Here is a 12,358-nt window from a genome sequence, read left to right on the forward strand (position 1 = left end):
GTAATCCAACACATCTACAGAGAATCAAAGTGGTGACTTAGACTGCAAACTTCTTAGAGCAGAAATGTTTGCAACACTCATTTCAGCACACAAGACCCCCAAAATATTAGTTAGTTTTATACTTAAGGATTGTGTTTTAAAAGATAACACCTGATCATCATCTGAGTGAAGGCAAAAAGAAAAAAAATCAAGCACACGATGTAGGCAGCAATATAGAGAGAGATGCAAATTGTAGCCATTTTCTAATGATTACAAAAAAACGTCATGCAAACAGAAATCATTTACAAGCGGGAGAATTGGAAAGCCACAACGAAAATGATCAGCATAGCATCAACCTTTTCAATAGGATTTTTTAAACCAAAGTTGTGCAGAGAATATCTCCACTTCATATTTGGGAACCCTGAAAATGTACACCCAAAAATCTCAGTGGGGCATTAAATCACATCGTATATGCTGCAGCCTGAATGTGGAAGCCAAACCATACATACTAAGAAAACTTGGATCCAATTACACAATATTGTTTGTCTTGCTTGGCCTAAAGGGGGTGAACAGTGTGATACTCTAACAGAATGCAGCAATAATAAGTGATGTATTTTCTTAAGCATTTTCATACTGTTTTTCAAAAATTAGAAAATAAACTTGAAAGACAATCAACAAGACTGAAACACTTCCTGACTTTATCCAAACATTCAAGTCATTTAATTAATGTTTTCAGAAAAAGTTTAAGAACATTTGTAGTGCTCTGATAAAGCTGCCCATGCCATTATATTCATTAAGCCATTTTTTCAAAACATACAAAACAGGAAAAGATTGTTTAGACCAATGGTGAAATCTAAAAAAAATTCCTACCAGTTCTGTAGCTTGGTGGGGGTCATGTGGGCATGGCTTGGTGGGGGTTATATGACTGGATGGGTGTGGCTATGTAGTCATGTGACTGGGGTGGGAGTCAAAAGACAGAAACTCACTTTAACAATGTCCTGCTGGAGCAGGGATTGGATGATCTCCAGGTCCCTTCCTGCCCTGGATTGCTATGCAATCAAGGTATCCTCTGAAGCTGCATCTAGTGCCAGATCTCTCCCTCTTTTGCAGCTCCTCCCACACACACACACACATACACCGCTTTTTAAGGCATTTTTCCCCTGCCTGTTCGCCCGAACCAGCAGGAAAAGAAGCTTCTGACGATCACGTAGCTCACAGCTGAGCTGAGTGACCCTCGGAAGCTTTTTTTGTTTTTTTACTACCAGTTCGCAAAACCAAGGACAATCGTCCCTACCAGTTTGGCTGAACCGGGAGGATTTCACTCCTGGTTTAGATGGAAAATTAAGACTTGTAGTGATGACACTACCACAATAAAGCTCTTCTAGAAACTGCTATAGTGTTCTGAAGCATGAAAGAAAGCTCAGATTGCATTTTTTAAAATATATGGTTTTGATCTAGTTTGAATGAATACTGTATGTCTACTGCAGCAATTTTTTAAAAAATGTTATTTTTTTTAAAACTAGATAATAAAAATGGGATTTTCTCTAATTAGTCTGTTGACCTTGAATTTCCTCCTTCGCCCCTCCCTCTCTATCTCTCTATCTATTTCTACATATACATATACACGCACATTACATACATACCTGTATACACAAATGTACAAAATGATTAAATAAAAATGCTGAATTGAAAAGGAGAATAATCCAATTATCCAAATTGAAATAGAAAAACATCTTTAAATCTTTACCTTTATTTCTTTCTCTAAAAGTGAAAAAAAAGTTAAGTAAGGGTTTTAGGGGAAGAAGAGTGGGCCTCCTGCCTCCCCTTCCCACTCCTGGAGGGCTTCAACTGGGTAGGCCCAGTGGCATGCTAGCTTCCTGCCTCCCCACTCCTGAGAAACCTGTACTTTTCTGTATCCCTCCCCAGGAGCATCCTGAACCTATGTGCCATTGGGTCTAGCCTTCTTTCTATGATTGGTGGAGGAAGGCCAGGTTTTTTGGGAATGATAGGGAGAGGCAGCTTTCCATGATTGAAGTTTTCTATGATTTGTGGGAGAAGGCCAGGCTTCTTGGAGTGATGGGGGAGGCAGGAAGATCGTGTACCATTGGACACAGCTGACCAAGGCCTTCCAGTGCACAACAGGTTTCCATTTACTGGTGGGCCTGGCCAGCTGAGATCTTTAGGAAATGAGGGGGAAGAGGCCCCTGTACTGTTGGGCCTATTTGGCTGCGCTTTCCAGCTCACGGCAGGTTTCCACATGCTGGTGGATGCTGGGCCTCCATAGCCCCTAGATGTGACCTGTGTGGTCATTTAACAATTACAATAGGAAGAGCTAAGATTATGGTTATTAAGCAAGGCAGTCATGCGAGTATCTTCTTTGTGGTTGTAAGTCAAGGACTATCAGTTTTTCTGCCTCTCTTCTTCCTAGAGCATCTTGCCAGACATTCAGTTTCCTGCAATATTACTGAAGTTTAGGGAAACAATTAAAATCTGATTATTTCAGCGGGCCTTTGTTTAAGAGGATTTTTTCTGTGTAAAAATATACATTTTATAAGTGTGTATAAAGTATCTGATTTTTCCACGCCTAATTACAATAATATCTCCTAATGACATGCAGAAGAATGCAAATACCTATTACAAAATTCATTTTTTCTCATATTCTACATACCTATCCTATTTTAATACATCAAATATTAGAGAAAATCAAAATGTTGCTTATTATTTCCTAGTAGCCTTTCCAATTGAAATAGTTACAATATATTCCCTAGAAATTCTAGCTGTACAAGTCTATCTTGATATAGGTTAACATATATAAATATAATCAGAATAAATATCAATAACTCTGGAATCATACAATATACTACTCAGAAGCCAGTTCCATTGAATTAAATGATTCTTTCTTCTAAGTAAGTACAAAAGTAAGCAGGTAGATATACGATTTAAGCATATTAACTGGTCCAAGTATCACGGGGAAAGATTTTTTATACATTATTCAATATATTACCTTTATCTTTATTGGTTTCTGATCAGGGATTCATAGTACTTAGAAGATGCTAGGGATAATCCCTACATGAAACTCATTATCTGTATGTGTTTCATCTGTATCTTTGTCTGTTTATTTTTATTCATTTGTCTTTTCTCCAGTATTGCCACTTCTGCAGCCAGAGTTGTGATATTATACAGAACCACATTATTTTTCCAAGCCTGTTTATTACTTCTGGCTTCATGTCTGACATTTCCTGTTCACACTAATTCTGCCTAATCATTGAATCCAGTTTAGCTGCATGGATACTTCAACCTAGGCAGCTTTCCCATTTTTAGACCATCTCATTAAGCAAACAGGCCTCCTGTTGCTCTGTCATTTGTCAGGTGAAATAAAAAGAGAAAAATGTGAAAGACCAGTCCAAGCACTATATAACATTTTACGAGCCATTTCTATAGAAATTGGACCTCTAAAAAAATCTGTCTCACTCTCACAATATTTATAGACGTATTTCAACAGTACAGAGGAAAGAATGATCATTAAATATATATTCGCATGTGTATGTGTGTAATCTTTGCATATTTTCTTTGTAAACATTCTATATCACATTCTTCAAATTTCACACATACAGATACACAAACACACACACACACACACACACACACACACCAGTTAAGCCTTGAAAATCCTTAAAAATCAAAGATAGCACATTATGATGTGACTTCTAGAATCAGATTGACCATTGGCTTACCTGAAGGGTCGTTTTCTGGGTGCTGCGAAGGAGAATCCAAGCATGGGTTAAATACAGACCATCTGCACAGGACCGAATTAAAATTTTAAGCCACGTCTCTGGTGCTGATTACTCCTCAGATTTTTCTCAATGAAGGTGTGGACATTGCGCACTGAGAAGTTCAGGAACAAAGCCATACAATGGTCTGCATAAGAGTCACATGTCCAGTTCAAAAGACTGCTACAAAAGGTGGAGACAGACCCCAGGGTGGGGTTGGACTCTCCTTCGCAGCACCCAGAAAATGAAACTTCAGGTAAGCCAATGGTCATTTTCCTGGGTGCAGCTTGGAGAGTCCAAGCATGGGACATACCCAAGCTAAATGTCACTAGGGCAGGAAGAAGAAGCCTCCAGGGTCTCTCCACTTGTATGGATGTCCTGAAGAACTCACCTCCCAAATGCCCCTTCAAAGCAAATTTGTCCAATTTGTAGTCCCGAACAAAAGGAGACAAGGAAGTCCAGGTCGCTGCACTGCAAATCTCCTCAATCGGTGCCTGGGTGGCCCAGGCCGCCGTGGTGGTGGCACTTCTGATGGAATGTGTGGTGATATGGTGTGGCACCAGTGTGGATTGTAGAACATGGGCAAAGGTAATACAGGCCTGCAACCAACGCCCAATGGTAGGAGAAGAGATCTTGCGGCCCTGAGAAGCAGGTTGAAAGGATGCAAAAAGCGACTCGAAACGTCAGAAAGTAGGTGTGTGTTTAATAATTTACATAATGTCCTGCGAACATCTAGCTTGTGCCATCTCTTTTCTCTAGGATGTTTGGGGTGCAGACAAAAATCTGGGAAGACGACCTCCTGGGCCTGGTGAAACCAGGAATTAATTTTAGGAATAAATGCCGGGTCCAAACGGAGAATCACCCTGTCAGGTTGGATTAGGCATAAGTCCTCTCGAATTGACAGGGCTGCCAATTCAGAAATTCATTGAGCAGATGTGATGGCGATCAAGAAGGCGGTTTTGAACGTCATATGTTTAAGACTGGCGGACCGGAGTGGTTCAAAGGGCCGCCCGTAACACTACATTGAGATCCCAGGATGGGTACCTGTGGACAACCAGGGGCCTCAAGTTGGTCATGCCCCGCAGGAAACTAGGGATGATAGGGTGACGGCCGAGGGACAAGTGTTCATCCACTGCTAGAATTGTGGACAAGGCCGCTACCTGTCGTCTGAGAGTATTAGGAGCCAGGCCTTGGTCAAGTCCATCCTATAAATAGTCCAAAATTTTTGGAACCATGGCCTCAGCAGCCTCAACGCCATGCGCTCTGCACCAGGTATTGAAGGATTTCCAAGGGGTGTCATATATTCTGGTCGTAGAATACTGCCTGGATGCCTGAATGGTATGAATAACCTTGGTGGAAAGATTACCCTGATTTAGGAGGTCCCTCTCAATTGCCATCACTGGCAATTGCAACCACTGGGGCTCTGGATGTTGAAGCACCCTCTAGCTAAGAGAGACCTCGTGTTAGGAAATCCGCCAAGGTGGGCTGACGGAGAGATTCACCAGGTCGGCGAACCAGGTTCTTCTGGTCAGGAGCCACAAGCAGGACCTCCGCTTCCTCTGACAGGATCTTCCGAATCACCCTGGGGAGAAGAGGTAATGGGGGGAACACATACAGCAGTCCTGATGGCCACGGATAGTGAAGAGTGTTGACCCCCTCGGCTTGCGGGGTGTGAAACCTTGCAAAAAGCCTGGGAAGGTGCATGTTCTCTGAGGTAGTGAACAGGTCGACTAGCGGACGGCTGAACCTCCAAGACAATTGGTGAAACGGGTCCAGATGCAGGCGCCACTCCGAGTGATCTACTGTGACCCTGCTCAGGCAATCTGCTTGAATGTTGTTGATCCTGGAGATGTGCTCCGCTTGGATCGAGCACAGGTGTCTTTCTGCCCACCTTCCCAGGCATTCGGTCTCCGCCATCAGGGACCTGGAGTGAGTGCCCCCCTGGCGGTTTATGTGCACCTTTGTAGCCATATTGTCCGTTAGGATTCTCACATGATGCCCCCTGATGCTGTTTTGGAAGTGAACGAGGACGAGACCCACTGCTCTCAACTCCAACCAGTTGATGCTGTGTGACGCTTCAGCCGTCGACCACCTCCCCTACGCAATCTGGTTGTAGAGTGAGTCCCCCAGCCGACGAGGCTGGTGTCCATCGTGATGGCAAGACGGTCCGGCTCTCTGAAAAGGGTGCCCTTTGCAAGAGCAAGGGACAGCCATCATTGAAAGGACTGGCGTACTTTCGGTGAGACCAGGACCAGCTGTTGAGAGTTGCTCTGATTGGCCCTCTGGAAGGGCAGGAGGAGCCATTGTAGGTATTGGGAATGAAGGCATCCCCAAGGCACTATCGACAGGCACGAAATCATTTTGCCCAGGAGCTGGGACAACTGTACGATCAATGCTTCCGATGACTGTTGCATCTGCAGCACCTGGTCTCTGATGCTTGCCAGCCATTCCGGAGACAGGGAGACCTGACAGCTCATGGTGTCGATGATGGCTCCAAGGTGCTGCAGCCTGGTGGTCGGTGTGAGATGACTCTTTTCTGTGTTGATGGAGAACACCCGTGTGTTGCAGGTCCTGCACCGCTTGTTGTCGTGATGACGACTGGATGAGAATGTCGTCCAGGTAACAATGTAGTCGCAATGGAATGAGATCTTAGGAAGGCCACCACTGCAGCTAGTATGTTCATGAAGGTCCGCGGAGCCGATGACAGGCTGAACGGCAGTGCCCTATACTGGTAGTGGCGGCCTGCATAAAAGAATCTCAGGAACCTGCGGTGAGCCTTGCGAATGGGAATGTGGAGGTAGGCCTCTTTGATATCTATAGATGTTAAGAGATCTCCAGGCCTGATGCAGCCCAGAATTGACTGAAGGGACTGCATCTTGAACCTCCTGTACTCTATGTGACGATTTAGCTTTTTTAGATCTAGTATCCCCCTCCACCCCCTGGAGTTCTTGGGAACAAGGAAGAGGATGGAGTAAAATTCTGTCCCTTCCTGGCCTGGTGGAACCGGTTCTATGGCCCCGATTTCCCTGCGATGAAGGATCTCCTGTTCCATGAGAGCCTTCTTGACTGGGGAAGTGAGGGTCGGGCATCAGATGAAGTGTCGAGGAGGTGTGTATAGGAACTCTAATGTCAGACCTATGTGTATGGTTTGAAGAACCCACTGGTCTGACATGATCTGCTCCCATTGGGCGTGGAACAGCTGTAGATGCCCTCCGATGGGAGCTGATAGCCACTTATATCGCCTGAAGGGTCTGGAGCCCCCCCTCCCCGCGATAGGGACGTTTAGAGATGGACTGCTGGTGGCCCCTGTCACGAAAGGGCTGCCAGTCCTGAGGCCTATTAGTACCCTGGGAAAAGGGACATTGAAAGGAACCAGAGGTAGATGGCTGTTCCGTGTTCTGAAAGGGCTCCGTGTTCCGAAAGGGTTCCGAAAGGGCTGCCTCCTGTAGGATTGGGAACTCTTGCGAGCAGACTTCTTATTAACCAAAGGCATGACCTTCTTCTTGTCCTTATTTTCAATGAGGACAGGATCAAGGGCCTCCCCAAATAGCTTGCCACACTTGAAAGGAGCAGAGGCAAGCTTCCACTTGGAGCGCATGTTTGCGTTCCAGTGTCTGAGCCATAAGAGGCATCGGATAGTGACATTAGAAGCCAGAGATCGAGGTGCAAATTTGGCAGCATTTAGGGTGGCGTCAGCAGTGTACTCTGTGGCCGCAATAATTTTGTTAACATCCTGCCTCAATTTGGTGTTCCCACCCGGAAGCTTAGCAAGAAGCTGCTTCAACCATAGTAGGGCCGCCCTGGAGAGGAAGGATGCAGAGACGGAAGTCTTGATGGCCCAAGCTGCTGCCTAATGAGTCTTGTGGCAGGCATTTTCAGCCCTCTTATCCTCCACCTTGAGCCCTTCTAATAGCTCGTGGGTGAGCACTGAGGAGGAAGTGAGTGTCGCCACTGGTGCAGGAAATAAAAGAGAGTCCAAGCAATCTGGAAGTACTGAAGAGAAACTTGAAGCGCGTCCACTGGGCTGAATTGAAAAAAATCTGAGGAATAATCAGCACCAGAGGCGTGGTTTAAAGTTTCAATTTAGTCCTGGGCAGATTGGCTGTATTTAACCCATGCTTGGACTCTCCAAGCAGCACCCAGGAAAATAATGAGTTTCACCAATTATGTGTCAGACTGCACACAGTGTGACTATTTTGAGACAACCAAGGAGCAGAATGCAATAAACAGGTTTGTCTTTCAAATAGTGGTTTATCTACAAGGAATATACGTACTAGGCAGGGAATCAATCATCAACTACAGCATGAAAACACACGGAGAGAGGGACACCCTCAATTTAAATTGTGCAACAACTGCAATCTATCTAAAAATAAGGTATTGTGTTTGTATTGATTACAACTAGACTAAAGATTAACATTAGTAGCTGCCCACTATTACCCTGTGATACAGCCAACACATTTAATAAACAAATAAAACATCTTCTTCATGTCATTCTTGAATCCCGGTGATAAAAGTTTCTTGGCAGCAATATGGAAGTGGCTTGCCATTATCTTCTTCCAGGATGGTTCTTTTTTTTACTTCCCATTCTAGCCTACAGCCCTGAAACTCCCCTTAGGTCTCCCATCCAAGTTCTAATTATGTCTGATTCTGTTTAGCATCTCAGCCCAAACTAAACTACTGAGCCACATCCAGACAAACTTCTGTAAATGCATTTTACTGGCAATGCTTTTGAAGATAATTTTAAAAACCACAGCTGTTACAAAAATAGCACTTTATTTATTTAAAACATTTCTGCCCCCCTCTATATTTGCAAGGAATCCCAGAATGACTTTGCAAAGACCAATCATATGCTCATAGGGCTTATAATCTAAAATATATGACATAATTTAATCAAATGAGGAAAGGCAACGGATGAAACAGCAAGCTCGGAAAGCTGCTCTCTCAGTTTTTATACCAAAAATAGTTCAGACAACATGACAGTATGACAGATGTTAGATCACAGTAGGGGAAGAAACAAAGATAAATTGTTGTCCTGTGTGAATCTATGGAATAGCCCAAATTCATGTCTGTCTTTTCATTCTGCATTTTATGAAGAACGTGTCTATTATAAAAATACTATAAAGTTATTTGGGCTGCATTTTTTTTACTATGAAATGATACTATTTGGTTGTATTGTTTATACATACAGTATAAACATCTCTTTAAGATGTTGTCCTAAAATGGTGGGCCAGAAATACTTGAAATAATCAACACATCCAAAATATAGTTATTGTGTTGTAGTATACTGCAAAATTAATGTAGATTTACAGGGTGAACAATTGCTACAAGAAACAGATTATTTGAGGAGGGTAGGATACTTGAAGAAAGTTCAGTAACCCAGGACAAACATACTATCTAAGTATAGACACTTTTCTTTTTTTTACTATTGGGGAAAACTGAACATGCAAAGCTCTTTAGTTTGGCGCTGATTGGTTGATACTTGAGTTACTAAAGGCTGTCAGCTTTTGATACCGTATCAGACAAATTTTCTGAATGTGTAGCCAGTTGGCATTACTCAAATATTATTTAAAGCTCAAAATATATTGCCATAAACAAAAAGTTTTCAAAGAAAAGCTACTCACTAAGCTGCAGAGTCATTCAGCTGATACTCCCGGGCACGATTAAAGCAGGCCTGGACTCCATTGTCTGACCACAGCCTCCGAATCACATTGGATAAGTCCTCTGGCATGATTCCCTGCTCCTCTGCAGTGCAAGAGAGTGCAAACAACTGACGAGCATCATCCTGCAAGGAAAGTAAAATTGAGACATTTAGGACCATGTGGAGCGGGGAGCGCAAATGTCACATTACACACACTCACAAAAAGGTCTTCCCAGAGTGAAGCATATTTTGCAAAGGAAATAAAACACCCTCTAGTTACAAAGCAGATGCCAGTTATAAATGCATATCATATTAAGTCTATGCTTAACAACTTATATGGGTAACTGCTGAATCCTGAAATTGAGCAAGGTCAGTCCTGAATAGTAATTGGGAGTATGTTACAGAAAGAATTTTAGTGACATGAAACCTGAGAAGTAGTTCAATCAGATTTAACCGTGTGAAAAATTTTATATACAGGTAGTCCTCAACTTGCAACAGTTCATTTAGTGACCTTTCAAAGTTACAACAGCATTGAAATAAGTGACCAATGGCCATTTTTCAAAGTTGCAACCTTTGTACCATCCCCATAGTCATATGATCAAAATTCAGATGCTTGGCAACTGGTTCATATTTATGACAGTTACTGTGACCTGGGGTAATGTGTTCCCCTTTTGTGACCTTCCGACAAGCAAACTCAATCGGGAAGCCAGATTCACTTAACAACTGGATTACTAACTTAACAACTGCAGTGATTCACTTAACAACTGTGGCAAGAAAGATCATAAAATGGGTCAAAACTCACTTAACAAATGTCTCACTTAACAATAGAAATTTTGGGCTCAATTGTAGTCATAAGTCAAAACTTCCAGTAGTAAGAGACTAAAGCCCAATGTAGGCATTATTGAACAGAATTGTCTTTGGAGGTTCTCAATCATCCAGGTCATGACTGTCCCTGAGCTGCTTTCCAAAAAGGCCACTGGACTTTGATTTTTCTTGAAGATGTTTCACTTCTCATCCAAGAACTTTCTTCAGTTATAAATAACTGATGAGGAATGGAAAGGATTTATTTATATATTAAGTCTTTTTCATTCCCCACCAGTTTATATTATACACAATTACTCTGAAATGTCTTTCCATAGTTGAAGTAAGGGTCATTAGATACATCTAAACTGTCTGTCTCCCCACCCCCTTTCTTAGGGAGTTCCAAAGCCTGGTAGCAACTGCAAAGTAGGCTTTCCATTTGGTATTACGTCAATATCAAATCAGCCTCTTCTGGTTCAGATAAATGTTAGACTTTTAAATTATGGTCTAGAACCGGGATGGCACGTGGAGCCACTGGCCAGCTGAGTTCAGCCTTTTTTAAAGCCATTTTTCACCCTCCCCAGGCTCCAGAGGCTTTATAGGAGCCTGGGGAGGGCAAAGAGCTCCCCCCCCCGAGGCCCTCCAGAGGCTTCAGCAGCTACCCTGAAGCCTCCAGGGTGCAAAAAAACGGCCCTATGGGCAAACCGGAAGTTCGATTTGCTTGTAGGATCGGTTTAGCCCCTCCAGAGGCTTCAGGGACCTTCAGAAGGCTTCCCTGAAGCCTCTGGAGGACTAAAAACAGCCCTAGAAGCAAACCGGAAGTCACTTCTGGTTTGCTCGTAGGGTCAGTTTAAACCCTCCAGAGGCCTCAGGGACACTCGTAGGGTCATTTTTTGCCCTCCAGAGGCTTCAGGGAAGCCTCCTGAAGGTCCCTGAAGCCTCCGGAGGGCCTCTGGGCGACGGGGGAGGCTGTTTTTGCCGTCCCCAGGCGCCTATAAAGCCTCTGGAGCCTGGGGAGGGTGAAAAAAGCATGCAAAAAATGGGGACAAAGCACCTCTTATGCGCGCATGCGCACTGGGGGGCGCACATTGCATTATGAGTGTGGCACACCCACACATGACCCCCCTGCGCTCCCCCCACTTAAGGCACGCAAGACAAAAAAGGTTCGCCATCGCTGGTCTTTTTCACTTGGACTTGCGGACAGACCTGTTAGAAGTACCGCCATGGTTGGACCTGCGGTAGTTGAATTGCTGCCTACCCCTGTCCCGAAAAGACTTCCTGTCCTGGGACCTATCTCCCGACTGACCAGTTGGTCTGTTCGAGGGAGCAGAAGAGGATCCTGCAGACTCACTAGAATGAAAGAACTGCCTCTTGAAATAAGGAGCGGATTTACAATCCTGTTTCTTGTACAAGGTGGGCAGAACTTTCCGTTTATCCTTAGATTCAATCAAGAAGGGGTCTAAGACCTCCCCAAATAATTTGGACCCCTTAAACAGACCAAAAGCCAATTTCCATTTGTTCATCTGGTCCGCCTGCCAGTGATGGAGCCAGACAAGGCAGCAGGAGGTCATGTTGGAAGCTAATGCCCTAGGCGAATTTGACCACGTTAAAGGAAGCATCAGCCCTGTACTGAGACGCTGCAATAATTTTGGTTATGTCCTGGGAAAGACGAGTGTCTCCTGCCGGCAGCTTAGTCTGAAGCTCATGCAGCCAAATGACAGAGGCTCTCTAAAAAGAAGGATGTGGATGAAGACGCCTTAATGGCCCAGGCCGCCGCCTGATGAGTCTTGTGGCAGGCCTTCTCCACTTTTTTGTCCCCCACCTTGAGGCCTTCCAACAGGTCAGCCGGGAGGACTGACTTAGAAGTGAGGGCCGCTATAGAGGGGTTCACAAATGGGAGGACCAGGATGTCTTCCAGCGCAGGGTCAACTGAGTACAGCTTCTTATCCCTGCCACTGGGCGTGGCCAGGGAGCCAGGCTTGGCCCATTGCCGTTGACTGACATTCATAAAGAAATCAGGAACTGGCACTAGCTCTTGCTGAGGTGCCTGAACGTTAAACATGCTAGCATTGGGGTTAACCCGGGCGGAATCCGAAGATCCCGAAGGTCTTAGGTTTAGTACCCACTTGGGTGGTGTTCTTAGCCTTGTGCAAGATGACTTAAATAGGCT

General features: G+C 44.3%; 1 protein-coding gene across 1 annotated transcript in view; it reads right to left on the reverse strand.

Annotated features, from left to right (window-relative positions):
* Positions 1–12,358, reverse strand: part of GNAI2 (G protein subunit alpha i2) — a 111,656-nt gene that overhangs the window by 35,746 nt on the left and 63,552 nt on the right. Inside the window, exon 4 of the mRNA XM_032210373.1 lies at positions 9,371–9,531. Within this exon, the coding sequence (XP_032066264.1) occupies positions 9,371–9,531 (161 nt within the window). The remainder of the gene's footprint in view (positions 1–9,370; positions 9,532–12,358) is intronic.

This window comes from Thamnophis elegans, chromosome 2, assembly GCF_009769535.1.
Source record: "Thamnophis elegans isolate rThaEle1 chromosome 2, rThaEle1.pri, whole genome shotgun sequence".
In the NCBI taxonomy this organism is placed as follows: domain Eukaryota; kingdom Metazoa; phylum Chordata; class Lepidosauria; order Squamata; family Colubridae; genus Thamnophis; species Thamnophis elegans.